We start from the raw sequence: 19,196 nt of genomic DNA, 5'->3' as shown, positions 1-19,196 counted from the left end.
GGGAGGGGTCGGCAAAGGACCCGGGCCGGGAATCGAACCCTGGTCATAAAAAGCATTATCATGGAAAGATCTATTTATTTCCGTGAATTTCCCCCGCACCTTGAATATGATGGAATTATGCCTCCCTATGGCGGCTTCAGGCTGACTGAGAATTGTGCCGGTGCCCGTTCCCGCACCTAATCATGAACCAGCCAGTGTGGTCACGCAGCAGATCTTAGCGTCTGCGTACCAGAAAATTGCTTTGCAATGCAAACCAAAAAATACTTTGTTTTTCTTTCTAAACCGCGACGACAACCTGGACGTCAGCAGGTTAATCAGGGTAACACATGGAACGTGTGGAAAAAGTTCAGAGCTCGGTATGAATGTGGGTGATTAACAGAGAAGCACTTTAGTGCCGAAGGTAACTGGTGAGGGCACCGGCACTGTTCTGGTCGGCCTGATAACAGTGCTATTGAATTGGGAAAGTTGGGAAACTGGCAGCTGCGCAACGCTTGGGCGTGCTCAACTTCTAATATGAAAGAAACAACTTTGGGTGTGCGTAAAAAGAACATTCAGGTTAAGGCGGGAATACACTGTACAATATTTTCAGTCGTGAGTATTAAGCTCCTGCTCACACTGCACGAAGGAATTTCATGATTTAAAAGCCCTCACAATATACAAGCCGACGGTCGGAAGCGAGCAGAATGTTCACACTGTGCGGCGCGTTGTTTAGGGACTGCAGATGACAAAAACGAGGAGGGACCATAAGCATCTGAGGTGGAGATGAAGAAGCGCTCAAGACCCATTTATCGATTTGTGCATGTGTAGTTTCAAATCGGGTAGTAGCACTGCTTTAACGGTGCAATTTACACACAAGGGACGACCAGGATTTCAAAGAGTTTTGATTTTCTTGCAACCCTACGATTGGACGATAGAGAGGTGAAATCGCTTGCCGTTACCCCATGTACACTATACAATGTTAGACTCACTATGACCTCCGATTGAGCAAAAACTGTTATTTTCTTTGAAGGCCTCAGTGTTTTCCTGTTAATTCAAATGAATGCAGGAAAAAAGATCAGGCCTTCAAAGAAAATAACACAGTCCGTACAGTCAAACATGGCAGAGGTTCCCTGACTATCAACAAATTTTGCAGCATAATGTAGGAGTCCACCCCCTAATCCCATAGAAAACCTGTGGAGAGATTGGAGAAAGCAAGTTTGGAGAAAGCACCCTTCAAATCACCTCAAGGATGGTCTAAAATTCCAGCAGAGCATTGTAAGAAACTCATCGATGGTTACCGCAAGTGGTTGTTCGCAGATATTTTGTCTAAAGGTTGTGCTAACAAGTATTAGGCTGAGGGTGTCAATACTGGATGGACTGGACTGGACAATCCGGCCCCTTTTTGGAGTTTTGTGTAAAATGATCATTCATTTGATGTTTTTCCATTCTCTCTTGTGTTTTTTCATTGCAAGAAAAAGAAATGAAGATAATAACAAAGCATTTGTGATTGCAATCATTTTCTGGACGAAATTGAGTATTATCTGACAGATTTGAAGGGGTGCCAATACTTTTGGCCAACACTGTATTTTAATTTCCAATACTAAGGGGGGCATTGACATGCTTATGGTTAGGTTAATGGTGCGTTGGGGCTTGTGATGAGGTCAAGGGGGTCAGGGTTTGTTCAAAAAAGGTTGAGAACCACTGGTCAAGGCATGTATTGCTCTGCATTAACCTTCTTCACACTCTGAAGGTCCTCTGACACTTCCATCTCTGGGTGGGCTGTGTTGACATCTAGGCTGAGAGCGCAGGCATCTGAATAAGAAGAAGGAAACACAATGACAATAGTCTTCAGTACTGTAACAATATGCTCATTACCAATTTTGTGACAGCAATGTAGCAGAGGCTCAGTGCTAAGGTGTTAACTAAAGCTATGTTGATGACATGACACAGATATTGTGAATATCTGTACATTTGTATATATTTTTGACAGCGTGAGCTCAAAGGCGTCTGAATAGAAAGGAGGAAAGACGGAGAGAGACAGAGATGGGATGGGATAGGATATGACCCAGGGTGCATTCCAAGAATATGGTTATGTGAAAAACCTGGCTAGCGGTTAGCACCCAGAGAGTTGTAAACCTCCTAATAGAAAAGAGAAAGCTCCATTGGGAAACTCCAACTCCCATTGTCATTGTGACACAGCACTCAACAGCCCACAAGTGAACACGGCACATAACAAAATTGCATTTATGCCTCACCCGTGCAAGGGGGCAGCCCTCAATGGTGCACCAAGGGAGCAGTGCGGCGGGACAGTACCATGCTCAGGGTACCTCGGTCATGGAGGAGGATGGGGGAGAGCACTGGCTGATTACTCCCCCCACCAACCTGGTGGGTCGGGATTCGAACTGGCAACCTTGGGGCTACAAGTCTGACGCCCTAACCGCTTACCCATGACATGGCCTGCAGGTGTCATTTTTTAATAAAAAAAATAGGCAATTCTATTAGATGATTCACCACAACCCTAAGGTTAACTTCAGCAGGTTTATCACTATTATTTGCTACTTGAAATAACCCTTGGTTGGACTCGCATGTAAGCCCATATATGATGGCAGGTGTTAATGCACTGCGCTACAAACATTGACTACACTGTGTCCATCTAATGGTACAGTGAGTCCAATAAGTATTTGATCCCTTGCTGATTTTGTTGGTTTGCCTACTAACAAAGACATGATCAGTCAATAAATGTTATGATAATATGTATTCTAATATGAAGAGACAGAATATCAAAAAGAAAATCTAGAAATGAACTTAAGAGAATATATATTAATTTATTTCCATTTCATCGAGCAAAATAAGTATTTGATCCCCTGCCAACTGATTACAGTTCCGGGCTCACAGACCAGATGGGCATTTCCAATCAACTTGTCATCTGAATGAAAGACACCTGTACATACTAACATGCATGAAAGACACATTGAATCAGCAGAATCAATGCATAGTATGAGTGAATCAGTCACACTTTAACCTCACCAGCATGGGAAAGAGTGGTCAAATGATATCAGGGACACGATTTTAGACCTGAACAAAGATTAAATGGGCTACAAAGCCACAAGAAAGAGACAGGGTATTAATGACCCAGCTGTTGATGCATTTCTTCCAAAATGTGAGGAATACAAAATGACTATCCATCAGCCTGTCTGGGGTTCTATACAAGATGTGTCCTTTTGTAGGGATTTGATAACCATGAGAACAGAAAGAAAGCACCCTAGACCTGTACGGGATGAACTAGGCAATGATATCAAAGCTACTGGGACCAAAATCACTGAGAAAATTACTGGTAGAATTTAATGCCACAGAGGTTTAAAATCCTATAGTGCACACATGGTACCTCTACTTCAGAAGGAACCTGTGCAGTCCCACCTGAGGTTTGCCAACGGACATCAGGCTGGTTTAGGATATGATAAGGAGGTGCTGTAGTCAGATGAAACCAAAATCAAGCTGTTTGGCATTAACACAATTCAATGTGTTTTGAGAAAGAGTACTGCTGTCTATGATCCCAAGAACACCCTCCTCACCATCATGCATGAAAGTGGTATCATTATGGTTTGAGGGTGTTTGTCTGGCCAAGGCACAGGACAACTTCACATTGTCAACACATGGATGGAGGGAGACATGTAATGTGCAATCCTGAGTGCAAACGTCCTTCCCTCCACCACTACACTGAAGGGTGGGCCATTTTTGGATCTCCCAGCATGACAATAAAGGTGCCGGTATGCTTGCTGCGAGCTGTAAATTACGCGCGTCACCGCAAGCAACCGACAGCACATGCTTGCTTCAAAAGCAGTTGACCAAGACGCAAAATACTGGCGGTATCATCCAGGGGGCAGAGAGCACGCAGCATTGGGATGCGGACATTGGGAACACAGATGGCAAGGAAAACAACAAAACAAAAAGAGGGGCTCCCTGGGCAAGGAAAGAATACCGCTACTAGGTCCTACTCCTGTATGTGCATGCTCCTTTTTCAAAGTGCAACAAGGAAGTATGATCACAAATGTTTGAAATTTCGGACAAACTCAATGAGACGCTCTTAAAAGTTGCTGCCATTGTCGTTTTCATATCAAGCACACGCGTGGAACTGCGCAGTCCATATTACGATCGCCCCCAGCGAGTTTGAAGATATTGCACCTGACGCACGCATTTGGCTGCCGTGTCCAACGCGCGCGAAATTGACATTAAATATGCATGTTAACGCGTTCATGAACGAATCGTGCACGCGCTCGCGTATCTTGCAGCAAGCATATTGGCACCTTAATACACAAAATACAGTCAAAGCAACGAAGGAGTGGCTCAATAAGAAGCATATTAAAGTCATGAAGTGGCCTAGACAGTATCCAAATATTAACCCTATAGTAATTCTATCGAGAGAACTGAACCTCCCATTTGCCAAGCTACAGCCACAAACTATTAATGTTTTAGAGATAATCTGCAAAGAAAAATGGGCAAAAATATGTTCTATTATATGCACAAACAAAAAAGAAGCATCTGACCTCAGTGCTAGACAACTAGCGCTTTGCCACAAAGCACTTCAGCTAGAGGGGTCAAATACTTATTTGCCTAAATTAAATACAAATAAATTAAAATATATTATTTTAAGTTATTTTCTGGAATTTCTTTTTGATATTCTGTCTCTCCATGTTTGAATACATATTATCATACATTTATAGACTGATCATGTCTTTATTAGTGGGCAAACCGGCAAAATCAGCAAGGGATCAAATACATATTGGACTCACTGTACATATGGTGTGTGTCTGTGTGAATCCAATATCAACACAAAGCAACAAAATTGGCCAAACACCCAATTAACACAGTCATGTCTGATTGACTGACTGAGAGAGTGTGGGGTATAATGACTATAATGACCATTATTGTGACCTCTTAAAATTTCAGATTTAAAAAAAAAATGTCTGCTAAATGTTCAGTAATGTAATGTAATGCAATTTTTGCTCACTCTTACATTTCTTTAATCCTGGTTTCATCCACTGTGCTCCATCATGATCTAAGCTATGATAAACAATATAAGGGTTTTAACAAATAGAAAGAAATTATTATTCATAAAGTATAACTTCATATACATATACATTTACTAGCATAAGCTGTAGAATTTGCAGTGTTAATTCAACACTGGTGGCTGTGCTGTCATATAATCTCAGACAACATGCTAAAATTCAACTCTAAAAGGTGTTCATTCCACAATGAAAGAGTTGAATGTATCACAATCAGAACCACCGCTGGACAAGTAGACTACGCAGAGCACTTAGGGCACGAACCTGTGCTTAAGGCACCAACCACTGTGCACCCAAAATTGAGGCCTCTTAAATTGAGACTGACTAAGAAACGTTCTGCAAAATATATTGAATTACATTACCAAACATATATTTATTATTATTATTGTTATTGTTATTGTTTTTATTATTCAATTATGAGGGGGGCTCCTGACCAGTTATGCTGAGGGCCTCCATAATCTTAGCAGCGGCTCTGAAGACAATATAGACTATGGGACTATCTATGCTCAGAACGACAAAATGTACTCTACCTTGATAACACACAGTTTAACTAAAAGAGGAAGAACTTACTTGATGTGGCAGCCTTTTTCTTTTAGTATGGCGCACATTCCAACACCAGAGTCACCTGTGTGGTTATAGCTTAGATCAACTTCTTTCAAACGTGTGGGCCTTGACGTCAAAAACGACACCAATACCTTGCAAGCCGTTTCCGACACCAGACAACCAGACAGCCTGAAAGAAATATACAACTGGTCAGCTCTATGCTCCCACAACTATGTGTTGCCACACCTCTGTTCCACAGTCTTGTGTTCTCTCAACTTCTTTGCCCTAATTTTAGCTTTTTCCACAAAATGTTTCCTTACAAACAGGTTAGGGGTGGGGATGGTTTGGGTCTTGGCACACGTGGCCGCTGACAGCACCTCTGTTCATACAGTGTATCGTCTTACCTAATTATCTCTCTGTGAAACATAGGACTGGGCAGTAGTTTATAGGTAATTAGCTGTCATTGTATGAAATGTGCTATATAAATAAACTCCTTTGCCTGGACTTATATTTCTTCATGTAAAACACTCAAATAATGTCACGTAAATAATTACTGTATTGGTAGCGATACTCGACAGCGGGCCTGCTTACTCATTGCTGAAAAGACTCAACGACATCAAAACTACATTGCTATTGCCTATTCCATTACTGAGAGCCATAAAGGAACTGATGTTATCAAAGCGTTGTCAGCAGAAAGTGTTACTACACCTGTCTTTATAGTTCTCACTTTGCACAGCATAGAACAAGCCACGTTTGAATCTGCGAAACCAAATTTTCTTTCATGTCCCTGGTCATTTAAACCTATGTAAACAGGAAAAACATGCAAGACTTTGGTCGCATCTAACTACAGCCGTGAAACTTATACCGTTGGCCATGCTGAGTAGCTACAAATGCTAACAGGAGTGACAGCACGTCTGACTGACTGGGAGGTTGCACAACACTTGGAGAGGTACACCTCATCTCGTCTCACTTCTGAGAAGAACATATTCCATTTAGTGCTGCGGTTAACCAAAACAATCGTTCAGTTTGTGATACAAGCATGAAAATTGGTATACATATAGCCAAAGGCATTCCAAAGAGATCTGGATATCGAGGCATCATGAGTTTTCAACATAGTGCCCATGGCAGCCATTTTTCAAAATGGCCGCCAGCAACAGCAGTTTTCTTATGAGTAATGGATATAATATGATATTTAGACATATTTACCATTCATAGTACTTGGTAAATGTCTAATGGATAATTGAAAAGTTGACATGAATATTCAAGATGGCTGCCATTTTCAAGATGGCCGCCATTTTCAAGATTGCAGCCGTCTGTTGTATGATTGTCTAATAAAGTGGAGTCGGTTACGGGAGAAAAAGGCCATTACCATTACGGAGCTGATAAAAGCGTGAGATTTTGAATGATGCTTCCTTAGGACCCCCTCAATGATTTAAGCCTAGGAGCCCAACTGAAATATTCAATTTTCATATCAATCAAGTCAATAATACAGGTGGGTAGATGACGTGACGTGTAAATTTTGCTGTCGCAAGCTCTTAAAATTAAGTAAATTCATGCTTTCAAAATTGTCAATGCTTTAAATGATTAAACTAATGTCGTTGTGAAAAAGTAATGTGTAATAAATCCAGAGCTTAAATAAGTATACTTAATTTTGAGTCAAATGTCACATTTGTCCTATGGTGTGACTGAGGCAAGCCTGGTTCTCCATATTAAAACATTTTAAAATAAATAATCAAAGCTCAGTCATTTGTCTAAACAACCCTGGCATGTTTTTCAAGGTGTCTATTTTAGCAAGTGGCAATGCTTAATTTTTTCCCTGTTTTTCTGAGACCGTATGGACTTATGAAACTTTGTCGCAAAAAACAATGTCCTGTGGTGTGACATATTTTTTGTTAATTCTGTGGATAATTATCTATTGTTGAAGCTCCAGCGGTACATAAATTGTGACTTTAGACCCTTAAGAAGCCAATGGCAAGGGTGGATTTTAGATTTTTCTCTCAGAGTTCTTCAGTCAATCAATTATGTTTTGCTACCACAAGATGTATTAGTTTTGTAGTCCTTTGGTGTGACAGCCATAAAATACATTTTGACAATAGTGTATATTTTTCATATTTTTTTCTTATGTAGATGTATGAAAATGCATCTTACTAAAGGTGAAATTGTATTTCAGTTGGCAACGACATGGCTTTAAATTAACTCAAAAGCTCAAAAGTCCTATGGTGTGATGGTAAAAGTCCTATGGTGTGACACTTTGGAGTATCACACCAAAGGACAAACAGGTCACACCAATGGACTAGATATTTGAGAAATAGCTTTTAAAACAACTGGTAGTACATATTTTTTTTGTTTTGTTGTTTGACTAGATAAATATTGTGTATTCAAATTACTTATTCCTTTATTGGCCTTTGGAATTTATACCTTGATGCATTGTTGATGAATATTTGCTGTTGATTTTAGATACTGTCAAATGATATAAAATGTCATTAATGGTGCTTTAAAACCATAAAATATAACGGTAACAGTGAAGGAAAGATCAGTGAGAGAGTATATAGAGGAGTATAGATGAATAAAGTATGCTGTGGAGAGCTCAATATACAGCATAAATGTGCAGTCCAGCTTGAGATACCAAACAGGCACTGGCCACTACACACTACAGGTTCAATGGTGTGACAGTCATAGCATACCTACAAAAGTGTGATGGTCATGCCAAGGTCACACTTCAGTATGAGTCTTATGAGCTCTGCAGGTTACATTTAATGACCGCATGGCTGTCATTAAGAGTTACGATAGGCCGATAATCGACGATTCAAAGACTTATAAGTGTAAACTGTAGGTCCATATTGACTACAACATTATATTATGATCAAAAGACAAAATAATCATGTTGATATATTTGTTTCTGGCTCAGTTTTGCATTTCTGTCCTTTAGCGTGACATGAATGTCCTACGGTGTGACATGTTTTAAACGCTCAAATATTTGTTTGAGCTAACCAATATGTTTGATAAACACTGAATATTGCATTAGGGAAGAACAAATTATCGTCCCTGAAAAGTTAGTATAAATTCGGACAATTTTGAACATTTAAAAGAAAGATATCCCTGTTTTTCCTCGAAGGTTTCTAATAATCTCACATCTAATGGGAAAAAAATACTTAAATGGTAATTTCTCATTAAATTAAGACTTTAAAAAATTGCAATAAATATGAAGAGTGTAACAATGTTCATAAAACTCCATCAAGCCATTTCTACATTACTTAATATATTTATTTCTTAACGTCACACCAAAGGACATATTTTCAGCAAATTGCTTTATCAACGTAAATAAATAATCAATGAATAGACCAACATTGTGACCACTTGGATTTTTTGAAAGATTAATTGCTGCACTACGTAGACATGTACTTTTTCCCCTCATAAACAATGTTTTGTGAAAACAATGTTTTTTGCTGCCTATCCGTCATCTACCCATGTACAGCTTGGATCATCTACCTCTATAAGGCCATTACAAAATAAAATGTATGCTGATTAATGTTCAGATATGTATATCTCAAGTCCTAAGTGCACTATGGACTGTATGCTACTGTACTGCACTGTACTGTTCTGTACTGTACTATACTGTACTGTACTTTATTATACTGCACCGTTCTGTATGCTACTGTACTGTACTGCACTACACTGTACTGTACTGTACTGTACTGTATTGCACTGCACTGCACAACTACATAGAACTGAAACATGTAGAGCATTCTGAGGTCATGTACAATATGATACAAAAAGGTGTAGTGGGAATGAGTTATGTTACTGTTACCACTCAAAATCTTGAAGGGTAAAAAAAAATCTTGTGGCATTTTGTTTGGGGTGGGGGAGGGGGGAGGGTATGGTAGACTATTCTTCTCCTCGCAGACTATTTGTGTGCCTTGCGTATCAAGAAAATGAGTACAGGTAATGATATACTTTTATTGTATATACCATATGAGAATTGTTGTTTTATATACCGGTAGATATTACTCCTATGGTAAGGGTGGCAAAGACCTACATGTTGTCCATCAGTTGTCAGTTTTGATAGCAATTGAAGCTATTGCACTAATTGTTTAAGTATGGTGGTCTGTTCCTAAGACTTGGTCATTGCAATTTTGGGGACAGTAAGGTTAAAACACAGGCTCAGTGCAAAGGGGTTAAGACTGTTTTTCTTGCCGTTCCGCCTAGTTGCCAACTAGTTGGCGAACACAGGCAAATGGAAAATTAATGGAATGGAAAATGAAGTCCTTATATGGCGAAATGCTAAAATATATTCTACTGCAATCTCCAGTCACAAACCTCATAAATAAAACATTCTTGTTAAGAAATATGGCTGTATTGAGTCTGAACTGTCAATTTTTGGGGTGTTTAGGTTTTCAAGCAGGGCAGAAGATTTCGACCTATAGAATACTGGATAGAATTCTGTTAATGTTTATGGATTTGGCCTCATAAATTCAGCTTATTGACCCAGTAATAATCTAGTGGTGAAAAAAAAAATCAAATGGGTTCTTTTTAGGACTAGCTTCGAACTGAATATTAATATTTCAGGGCAAAAAAAGTATACAGTGGGGGAAAAAATACTAGCTCCATAGAAACCAATTCATTTTTAACTTGATTCTGATGGTACTGCAACTCATTGGTGCTAATGAGCAACTTCCGTCTGTGAGCCCTCTCTGTACCTACCGGAGTACTTCAAGTTGAGAGAGGGGATGGGTTAGCGCTATGGCAAGCTGGCCAACTCCATCATCTCCAAGGTCATTATTGGTCAAGTCCAGGCGTGTCAGGTGTGACGTACCTAGTAAAGAAGAGCAGAGTATAGAGAGTAGTAACTTAATTGATCCTGAAGGAAACCAAGGTGCCCAGCACACATACACAAACAAAAGCAGTAAGAGACCCTTTTTTTCTCCCTTCCATGTGAAAGTCCACCTGGGAAATTCCAATTAAGAACATCGGAGGATAACAACGATCGCAAGTTTGAATCCCATCAGTCCACTCCATACCTTATGCCTGAGGTGCCCTTGAGTAAGGCACCGAACCTCACACTGCACCAGTGACTGTAACCAATACCTTGTAATTCTAAGTTGCCTTGAATAAAAGTGTCAGCTAAGTGTAATGTAATGTAACAATAATGTAATTTACAATAACGTACCTGACTGCAGAGCAACTGCCAAAGCTCTGCAAGACTCGTCATTGAGTCCACAGCCAGAAAGACTGCAAACAAATCAAAGAACATATTTTTGTAATGATATTAAATTATTTTGTGTCTAGAAATGTAAAATAGCAGCTTTTTTGTTTTGTGGAAATGTGGGTAGAGTATGTGCTTGCTATTGTGAAACAATTGCCCAATTGCCTACTACAACACTGACTTCACTCATAGAAGGAAAATATCAACATAAAATAAGTTAAAGTGAAAATAGAAATGCAATAAATAATCATTTTATGCAATCAATATTTTGGATAATCACATTAGTGTTTTAAATTGCCACAGCAAGCAAGACTGAAAACACAGATTACATGCATCAAGCAGATGAGACACAAACAAGTAAATGAATGAAATTGTTATGTAATCACATTAACATAGTTAGCCGAGAGCTGACCAGCTGCTGCATTCCCTGCGCTGCTAAGATGTTGTTGGTCAAGTCCAGTTCAGTCAGGTGAGACTCCAAGGAGTGAAGAACCAAAGACAGGTGAGTACAGGAACACCCTGTGAGATTACAGCTCGCCAGTCTGTTAGAAACAGAAAATGCCCAACAGTTGATTTGCAGTCAGGAAAGCCTAATGTTCATTCCTCTACCTAAGGTACTATTCCCAGTTGCAATTTCATTCACAGACCTCAGCGTCGCCAGTTTGCAGTTTCTATGCTTCAGCCCTTCTGAAAGCTCCTGAACCCCATCATCCCCCAGGTCATTGCCACTCAGGTCCAGCTCCCTCAATGATGAACCCTCTGACTCCAGAGCACAACGTAAAGTTTGGCAGGAGATCTTGTCAAGGCCACAGTTGACCAGTCTACCAAGTCAAAATAAAATTAGCAGAAGAAAAAGAGGCAGAATTAGCATGCATACATTGTGCTGTGCTAGGGATGCAAACAATTAGTCAATTAATGCGTTAATCGATTAAAAAACAATCACAATTAATCGCTGATACAACTGACCAGAGACCAAGGTGAAATGGGCATGGGAAGAGTGTGTGTGAAGAGGGGTGTGAATAGTGGGGATATTTAAATCACCCTTGGATTAAAAAAAATAAATAGAATGAATTTAAATGTAGAATTTTAAGCGGAAAACACCACTTATCAATTAATCATAAATTGATTGATAACGTCAATCAACTAACGATTATTGAATTAATCGATAATTCGCATATTATTTTGTAATGTGTGTGTTATACTGCATTTTGTATCGCTGTTAACGTAAATGTATGTGCAATGGTAGGTATATTCTTTTTCTTGAATGTAAATGTTTCCAGCAAAAACAAAGTAAGGACAGGAAGGAGACATATGGCTCATTCATTAATCATCATCATTATCATCATTATCGTTAATGGTACCGTAGAACTCTGATTGATGATACTTAATTGCCCATTTCGTTCCTTTTTTCATTTAAGATTTTAGAGGCATGTAAGGTTTTTTTTTTTACTGTACACCCTTTTCCTATAGGAATGCTCATGTCTTAAGAACTTACTGGCTTCTCAGGGTGTTGTGGGTAAGTGCGCTAAGGCCCCAACCGTGAATGGGTTTGTATGTCCATGAGGACCCAGGTTTGAGAAGCCTACAGGCCAGGGTCATATCTCAATCTTACCCCATCCCTCGTCCATTCAGTTCTTGTATCCATCCTTATTTGTCCTCTATAAATAAAAGCTAAAATGACCCAGAAATAATTAAATAAATAGATTACATTTTTTAAATCATTATTATTATTATTATTTTGAAATGTACCGGCCCCTTTTGCAGCCCCTCACAGCAGGCACCAGCCTCACTCTGCCCTTGTCTGTGGTGTTGTAGCTCATCATGTCAAACTCATCTGGAATCTCCTCAAAAGCCAGCATCATATAGGCTATGGCCGAACACGTACCTGGACCCAAATGCAAAAGGATGATAGTATCAATAATATGTTTCAATCATTCAAGGGCATCTTCAAAAAATGTACAAGTAAAAGTATGAACCTTTTCATGAGATTTTATGTCATTACATTGGTAGTATCCAATCCTGCTATGGGATATTCATCAGCAACATTTGTATCGAAAAAGGGTTTTATCAAAGTGTCGCCACTACATTAAAGAAATATAATAACCCTTACGACATACACCGTGTTCAGTATCCATTTATTGCACAATTCTAAAGTGTGCAGATTTTTTTATCTACTTAAAGTTTTCAACTTATTACTGCTGAGAAGCTTAACAGTTACCATTTACAGGTACTTCTGTACACAATGTTCAAACCAATTACCACAAACCTGGAGACAACACTTTCCCCGACTTCTTGTATCGCTCAATCTCTTCTTGAAGGGAGGAGTCCTTCAGCTCCAGGAGACAGTGCATGAGATTCATACATTGTTCCGTGGACTGGCCACGCCTGCCGATGCAGTCCTTGATGTACTGGACCGTTCTCTTGATACCTTCGGAACACTCCTTGATGTCCGGCAACAGGCCTGCAAACAGCTTCTGGTTGCACTCCAGGGACAAGCCCAGCAGGAAGCGAAGGAAGAGATCAAGGTGTCCATTTTGACTTTGGAGGGCCTTCCTCACAGCACGCTGGAGCAAATGCTCAAGCGTTTGCCCTTCCATGATCAGTTCTTTTATCTCCTCAAATTTCCCTGTGGAGTATGAGTAGAAGACAAAAAGAGCCGCCATGAATTCTTGCATGCTGAAATGGACAAAGCAGTAGACTGTCTTCTTGAGGATCAGAGTTTCTGAGCCGAACATTTCTTTGCATATGCCCGATTTCTCCAGGTCATCTTGGACGTCGATGCTGCACTCCCTCAGGTCGTTTTCCTGGAAGAGTATGTTGTCCTTCATCAGCTGCATGTAGGCCAACTTTGACAGCTTCAAAATCATTGGCCTATTGGCCTCCATGACATCCGTACAGGACTTGGGTGTGTCAGCGTAAGCCTTGTTTTTCTCATCCTTCATCGCGCACTGAATTAAGAGGAAGTAAGCGTAAATTTCCGTCAGCGTTTTGGGAAGGTCATCTTTGTCTCTGGCTCCCTTCTTCGAGATGACCTTGGCCAAGATCCAGCAGAACACAGGTATGCGGCACATGACATAGAGAGGCCTGGAGTTCATGATGTGATTAAGAAGGTAGGAGCGTACCGTTTCGTCGATTATCTTGCTGCTGAAGTATTCCTTCTTCTGCTCGTCTTTGAACCCCTGGAGCTCCGTCCATCGATCAATGTAACGTGGTGGGATTTGGTGGGCAGCCGCAGGGCGGGTGGTCACCCAAATGAGGGCAGAAGGAAGCAGACTTCCTGTCAGCAGATTGACAATCAACATGACGACCGTTGCTTTCACTTCCATGTCGTAGATGGGCAGTGTGTCGAACGGCAGGGGAAATTTGCTCTCATCTAGACCATCAAGAATGAAGATCACCTTGGTGTCCTCACTGAATACAGCTTCCGGATCTTTGATATTTTTCAGTTGACGGTGAAATGTACAGAGAAGTTCGTAGAGACTGATTTCATTTGTGAACAAGTTCAGTTGACGGAAAGGTAGTACAAAGATGAAATCAACCTCTTGGTTTGCTCTTCCGTCCTTCCAGTCCAGGCGAAACTTCTGGACGGCTACGCTTTTCCCAATGCCAGCTATTCCTTTAGTGATGGGAAAATTAGATAAAGGGAAATTGCAGAAAATTGTAATAAGCAAAATTATCGTTCATTTGCTTACATCAATTAAAAGTAGAAGTGCTTATCTAAAAGTTAACCAGAAAAGTAAAGTCAAATATTTCACTTAAAGCCATACTGCACCATGTCTGGAAATAAGCTAATTTTACACCTTTTTTGAGTTTATTGTTTAATATTTGGGTGGTTGACGTTTGAGGGCGTAACGCCAAAAAAAAAAAAAAAAGTTTTTCAAATTCCTGAAAAAAATGATGGATAAAAATTGGAAAAAAAATGAAAAATAAAGCACTTAGTGGTCTGTGGAATTTCACCTTATTTTTGCCATTTTTGGGAAAATGTGTCCCGCATCAACACATTGCATAGGCATGTCACACCGCAGGAAAATGGAGTCACACCACAGGGAATTCACTGCATTATGGCCATTTTAATCCTTTTGTATACATGACTGACATCTGAGCTCACGCTAACTTGATAATGCTATTGTGTTTAATGTTAATATTTGTTTTCATTTATAAAAAAAACTTTTTTTTCCTTCTATAAGACCAGTCACACCACAGGACACCATAAAATGAACCTAAGCATTGTGTGACAGAAAGATTGCAATATGAAGACATATTAAGAGGTTAAGAGTCACCTTAAACTTCCACAGCACTCTCCAATAACTGAGGTACTGACTGGTTAGGAGCCAGTCTTTCAGACCCTTGTAGTTGGCCTTGCAGCTGCCAATTCACAAACATTGACATACATGTCACCCCACAGGACGCAATTTGTGTTACGAAATTGAACTTGTAGTTAATATTACTGTCTTGAGTTTTTTTTCACATTCACGTATCTTAATATAAAGTTAATATTTATGCAATCATGCCAAATGCTTCATACATTATCACAAATGTTGTTGGTTAATTTATATATATGTTATATTCCAGGTTATCATTAATGTTACAGTCACACCGCAGGATATTTGACATCTAAACCTTTACATAAATCTTAACAAAAATGTTTCTTCTCATCTAAGACTAATATGAAACATAATGTACCATATCTTCTTTCATTGACATTTGTTTTTTTAAAGGAAAAATAACAGTTTTGTAGGATTTTAACCAATGTTGCGAAAAAACAAGGCGTCACGTCTCCCACCCATTTGTATTTTTTTCTATTTAATATATTTTATATATTTGTATTTATTATTTTTAAATATTTAAATATTTAAGCTTTGTCTTTCTGCGGTGCTTTCAGCCATTCTCTGAGTCTGGCAGCAGCATATTATACTGCCCAGCTTTAATTACATGGTTTTGTACCGTAGGATTCAATGATGATTGCTAGCTTGGAACAAGAAGTAATATTACCAGATGAAGAGAAGTGCTGGAAGTACAGGAGAAAGGCAAGACACAATTATTTAAGTCAAGAGGAGTTGTAAAATAAGCTGCTTTCCAGACATGTTACAGTATCATTTTAAAATGTAATTGGAGTAAAGGTTACCTTTGGTCAGCACAGTTCTGGGCTCCTCTGAGGATTCTGAAGGCCTGAAAATGTCCTTCAAATCTATGGATTCGTAACTATTTTCCACTTTCCACTGAACTTCCATTTGTCGGACCTCGTGTTGATCTTTCACCTCGTCGTTCACAGCCTCTGTGATGTAGAGCGCTATGTAGATCTCGCTGAGTTTCTTCTTAATCTTGGTGTCTTCTATGCCTTCCATCAGGTATTCATCACTTTTCAGTGTGCCCTTGAATTTTTGACTGATCTCCTTCATGTTGTCACCTGTTTGAAAGGGGAAAGCAGGGAGTCACATGCACATATTTCAGTACTCCAGCTTTATACATAACAATTACTACCTTTACATTAAGTTTTTTAATTCCAAATTGATAATTCAGAATTAAATGGTTCCGTCGAATTTACTTTGATCTTTCATTCCAAATCGTAAAGTGTTTACACAACGTCTTCAAACCGGAATTAAGCTTTATTCAGAATTAAAGTGAGTTAATTCTGAATTAAATGTCTCGTGTAAACGTAGCAAGTGTCAGTATTTGGTTCATAACAAGTTTCAGATTGTTCTGTTTACATGTGTGGAACAGGATTCTGCAATCACAGTATTGCAGGAGCATCATCACATTCTGAATGAATAAGGACTTTACATGACTTCAGTACCCACACTGAAAACTGCCACCATTCCATTTAAAATCGGAATGTTCCATGCATGTAACTACACTGAATGATTTAATGTGTGTATAGATTTTTAGTAACACTGTACAGTATTGGTAATGCGCTGGTTGTTTACCTGCTCCTTGCTGTGGTTTGGGCGTAACATCATAGTTAAAGGTGAGGTTTTGGATGTTGCAGCCTGCCATGGTTGGAGAAAAAACATCCGCCCCTGACTGTGCTGTGATGTCTGTGTTAACCCTGGTTGATGCTGCACCTGTAGAGTAAACTAAAATATGTTAATAACAATATGTGCGACAGCGTACAACCAACAATAGGCATACTACATTTTATTACATGGTGTGGGGACTTGGAATGTGGTTTACATTACCATGGGTTATTATTATTATCATCATTATTATTTTCATTATTATTGTCATCGTCATCGACATCATCATCATCATTATTATTAAACATCTGCCCCAGATATCGGAGTTCTGATGTCTGTGTTAACTGTGCAGCTTTAGAGTTAAGTAAATGTTAGTGCTGTAAATACATTTAAAAAAGTATACAACATTAATGAAATCTATCAAATCCATAGTTCACTCGTGATTAAATTAGTTTTCACCGAAACCGTAAAGCTCATACATGCTCAGTCAGGCCACGCTCATGTGACGAGTGAATAAACAAATTTTGCAATATAGTAGATGGGCCATCTCTCATACGTGTATCTTGTCAGTTTGTTGGTCGAGTGGCAACTTTATTTTTGCTAATATAACCCCCTGACAACCCATCAATCAATATTCTGGCTGTTGCCACCCTCGAAACTTTACAACAAAAATTACAACAAAAACTAGCCGACCAAGTGACGTCACGTCAATGCAAAGTCAACGGGGAAGAATGCTACCAGGAACCGTCAGATTTGATGGCAAAAAGTTACAAGTTGGGGGGTAAGTGGGCTCACTTGTGTACATTCAAAAAAAAATATTTTCCCTCAAACTTTCAGACGTGCTCTTTTTCGCTGTCAGTGTTCGGTTATCCATCCTTCATTAGGCAACGAGACAGAAATGTCAAAAAGAGGACAGGTCTGTTCCCTCCCTTGCAATAGAGCAATGAGGTGACGGGGTTAGATGAATTCACCAAAAAACTATGCGTCTAAGGCTGTGTTCAAAAAATCGATCCACGATCCAATATCGATTCACGTCCGAAAAATCCAATATCAATCCAAAACTTTGTGGATCGATCTTTTTTTGCGGAGGCCCATCCCTATATTCTCAACCGCGTCGGGAGCTCTCTTCAACATAGGCCTACACACTCATGCACAAATACACGGGGGCTTTTCCTGACAGTAGTGGCAGTTTTTACTTTCGACTATTCATGGATTTATTTTATGCATAGTGCAACCTTCCCGCGGCCCGCCAGGAGCTAGGCCTACATTACACCGCTTTCGGAAATGCCTGCAGTTGCGTTGCGCTGCATTGTTGTTATTTCGTCTGTCAAAGTTATAATAGCCAGAAAAACTTTGTCTGCATTAACACGGGGCATTTCGTGTGCAACACGCTATAATAGGTTCAAATACATTTCCGAGTAGTGTTATTGACAAAAAACACGAACCCAAAATGCCATGTGATTGAATATCGGCAAACAAACCATTGTGGGCTACACGCGCTGGTTCCATTCATTTGAAACCTAAAAATGCCGTCGCTTCTTCTTTTAATAACAGCGAAGGAAGACACTTTGAGTTGGGATGGAGTGACGAGTTTTAATGGGATGACAAAGTAGATGATTTGTAGGCTGTTGAAATTAGGAGAAATTATTATCCCCGCCTTCTGACTTAAACTCCAAATGCGAGGATGGCAAGGGAGACGAAAGGGTGCTTTTCACATTCACACGCGTGCACAAGCATGCACCCATACAGATAAAACAGCGTGGTGGGAAAGGATCAAATTACTGAGATTAACAGCTGCGTTACGTTAACTGCTTCTGAATTTTATTTTATTTTAAATTTGCGTCAAAGCGATTTTTTAGTGCCCATCTCCACGGTTGACTGAGAAATATCCACAGCTCTAAAGCAGGGCCGGTTCTGGCTTATTTGGCGCCCTAGGCGAGTTTGAGTTCTGGCGCCCCCCCGCCCTCTTTTTTATACCTTACAGAACACAAGAGTAATACCGGTAGTAAGCTTAACTAAATAGCATCAAGAACAATAACTGTTTTGCATCAAATGGATTTCTGGTTCTTTTGGACAGCCGACCAACACATCAGATTGAGTCGCATGAAAGTACCTTCTCTGTGTGGTGTCTTGGATGTAATGGTGGTGGTGCTCCCAACCCCAGATGAGAGGGAGGTTATCAATGTGTTTGAATTGTAAAATGGAATTGAAATGCCAGGATAGTGGTACAGTACATTTGCATGTCAAATGCATGTGTAGACAATAGGCCTACCAAGGAGGTCATTGATAGCCTATCTACACTACCTACAGCATCACAAAGCATGGCAGCTTTACAATTTTAATAAGCTACACATTTGTGTTGTCTATGATTCCAAACCAATTTCATTTCTGTACTGGAAATAGTGGTGCATTTGAGAGTAGGAGAATGAGAAGGGGGCTATCTATGTGTTTGAA

General features: G+C 39.6%; 1 protein-coding gene across 1 annotated transcript; it reads right to left on the bottom strand.

Moving 5' to 3' along the window:
• Positions 1–1,516: 1,516 nt before the first annotated feature.
• LOC134453790 (NACHT, LRR and PYD domains-containing protein 12-like) lies at positions 1,517–16,847 on the bottom strand. The gene is made up of 11 exons (XM_063204544.1): positions 16,713–16,847; positions 15,914–16,195; positions 13,055–14,404; positions 12,538–12,673; positions 11,436–11,609; positions 11,175–11,330; positions 10,753–10,814; positions 10,287–10,398; positions 5,613–5,774; positions 4,994–5,040; positions 1,517–1,791 (listed from the first exon to the last, which is right to left on the bottom strand). Exons 1-11 carry the CDS (start codon positions 16,780–16,782, stop codon positions 1,685–1,687), a joined length of 2,658 nt encoding a protein of 885 aa, XP_063060614.1. The 5' UTR covers positions 16,783–16,847; the 3' UTR covers positions 1,517–1,684.
• Between the last annotated feature and the right edge of the window lie 2,349 nt (positions 16,848–19,196).

This window comes from Engraulis encrasicolus, chromosome 1, assembly GCF_034702125.1.
Source record: "Engraulis encrasicolus isolate BLACKSEA-1 chromosome 1, IST_EnEncr_1.0, whole genome shotgun sequence".
NCBI classification, from domain to species: Eukaryota; Metazoa; Chordata; class Actinopteri; order Clupeiformes; family Engraulidae; genus Engraulis; species Engraulis encrasicolus.
Note: the sequence above shows the minus strand (reverse complement) of the source record. Positions and strands in the feature narration are given on the sequence as shown.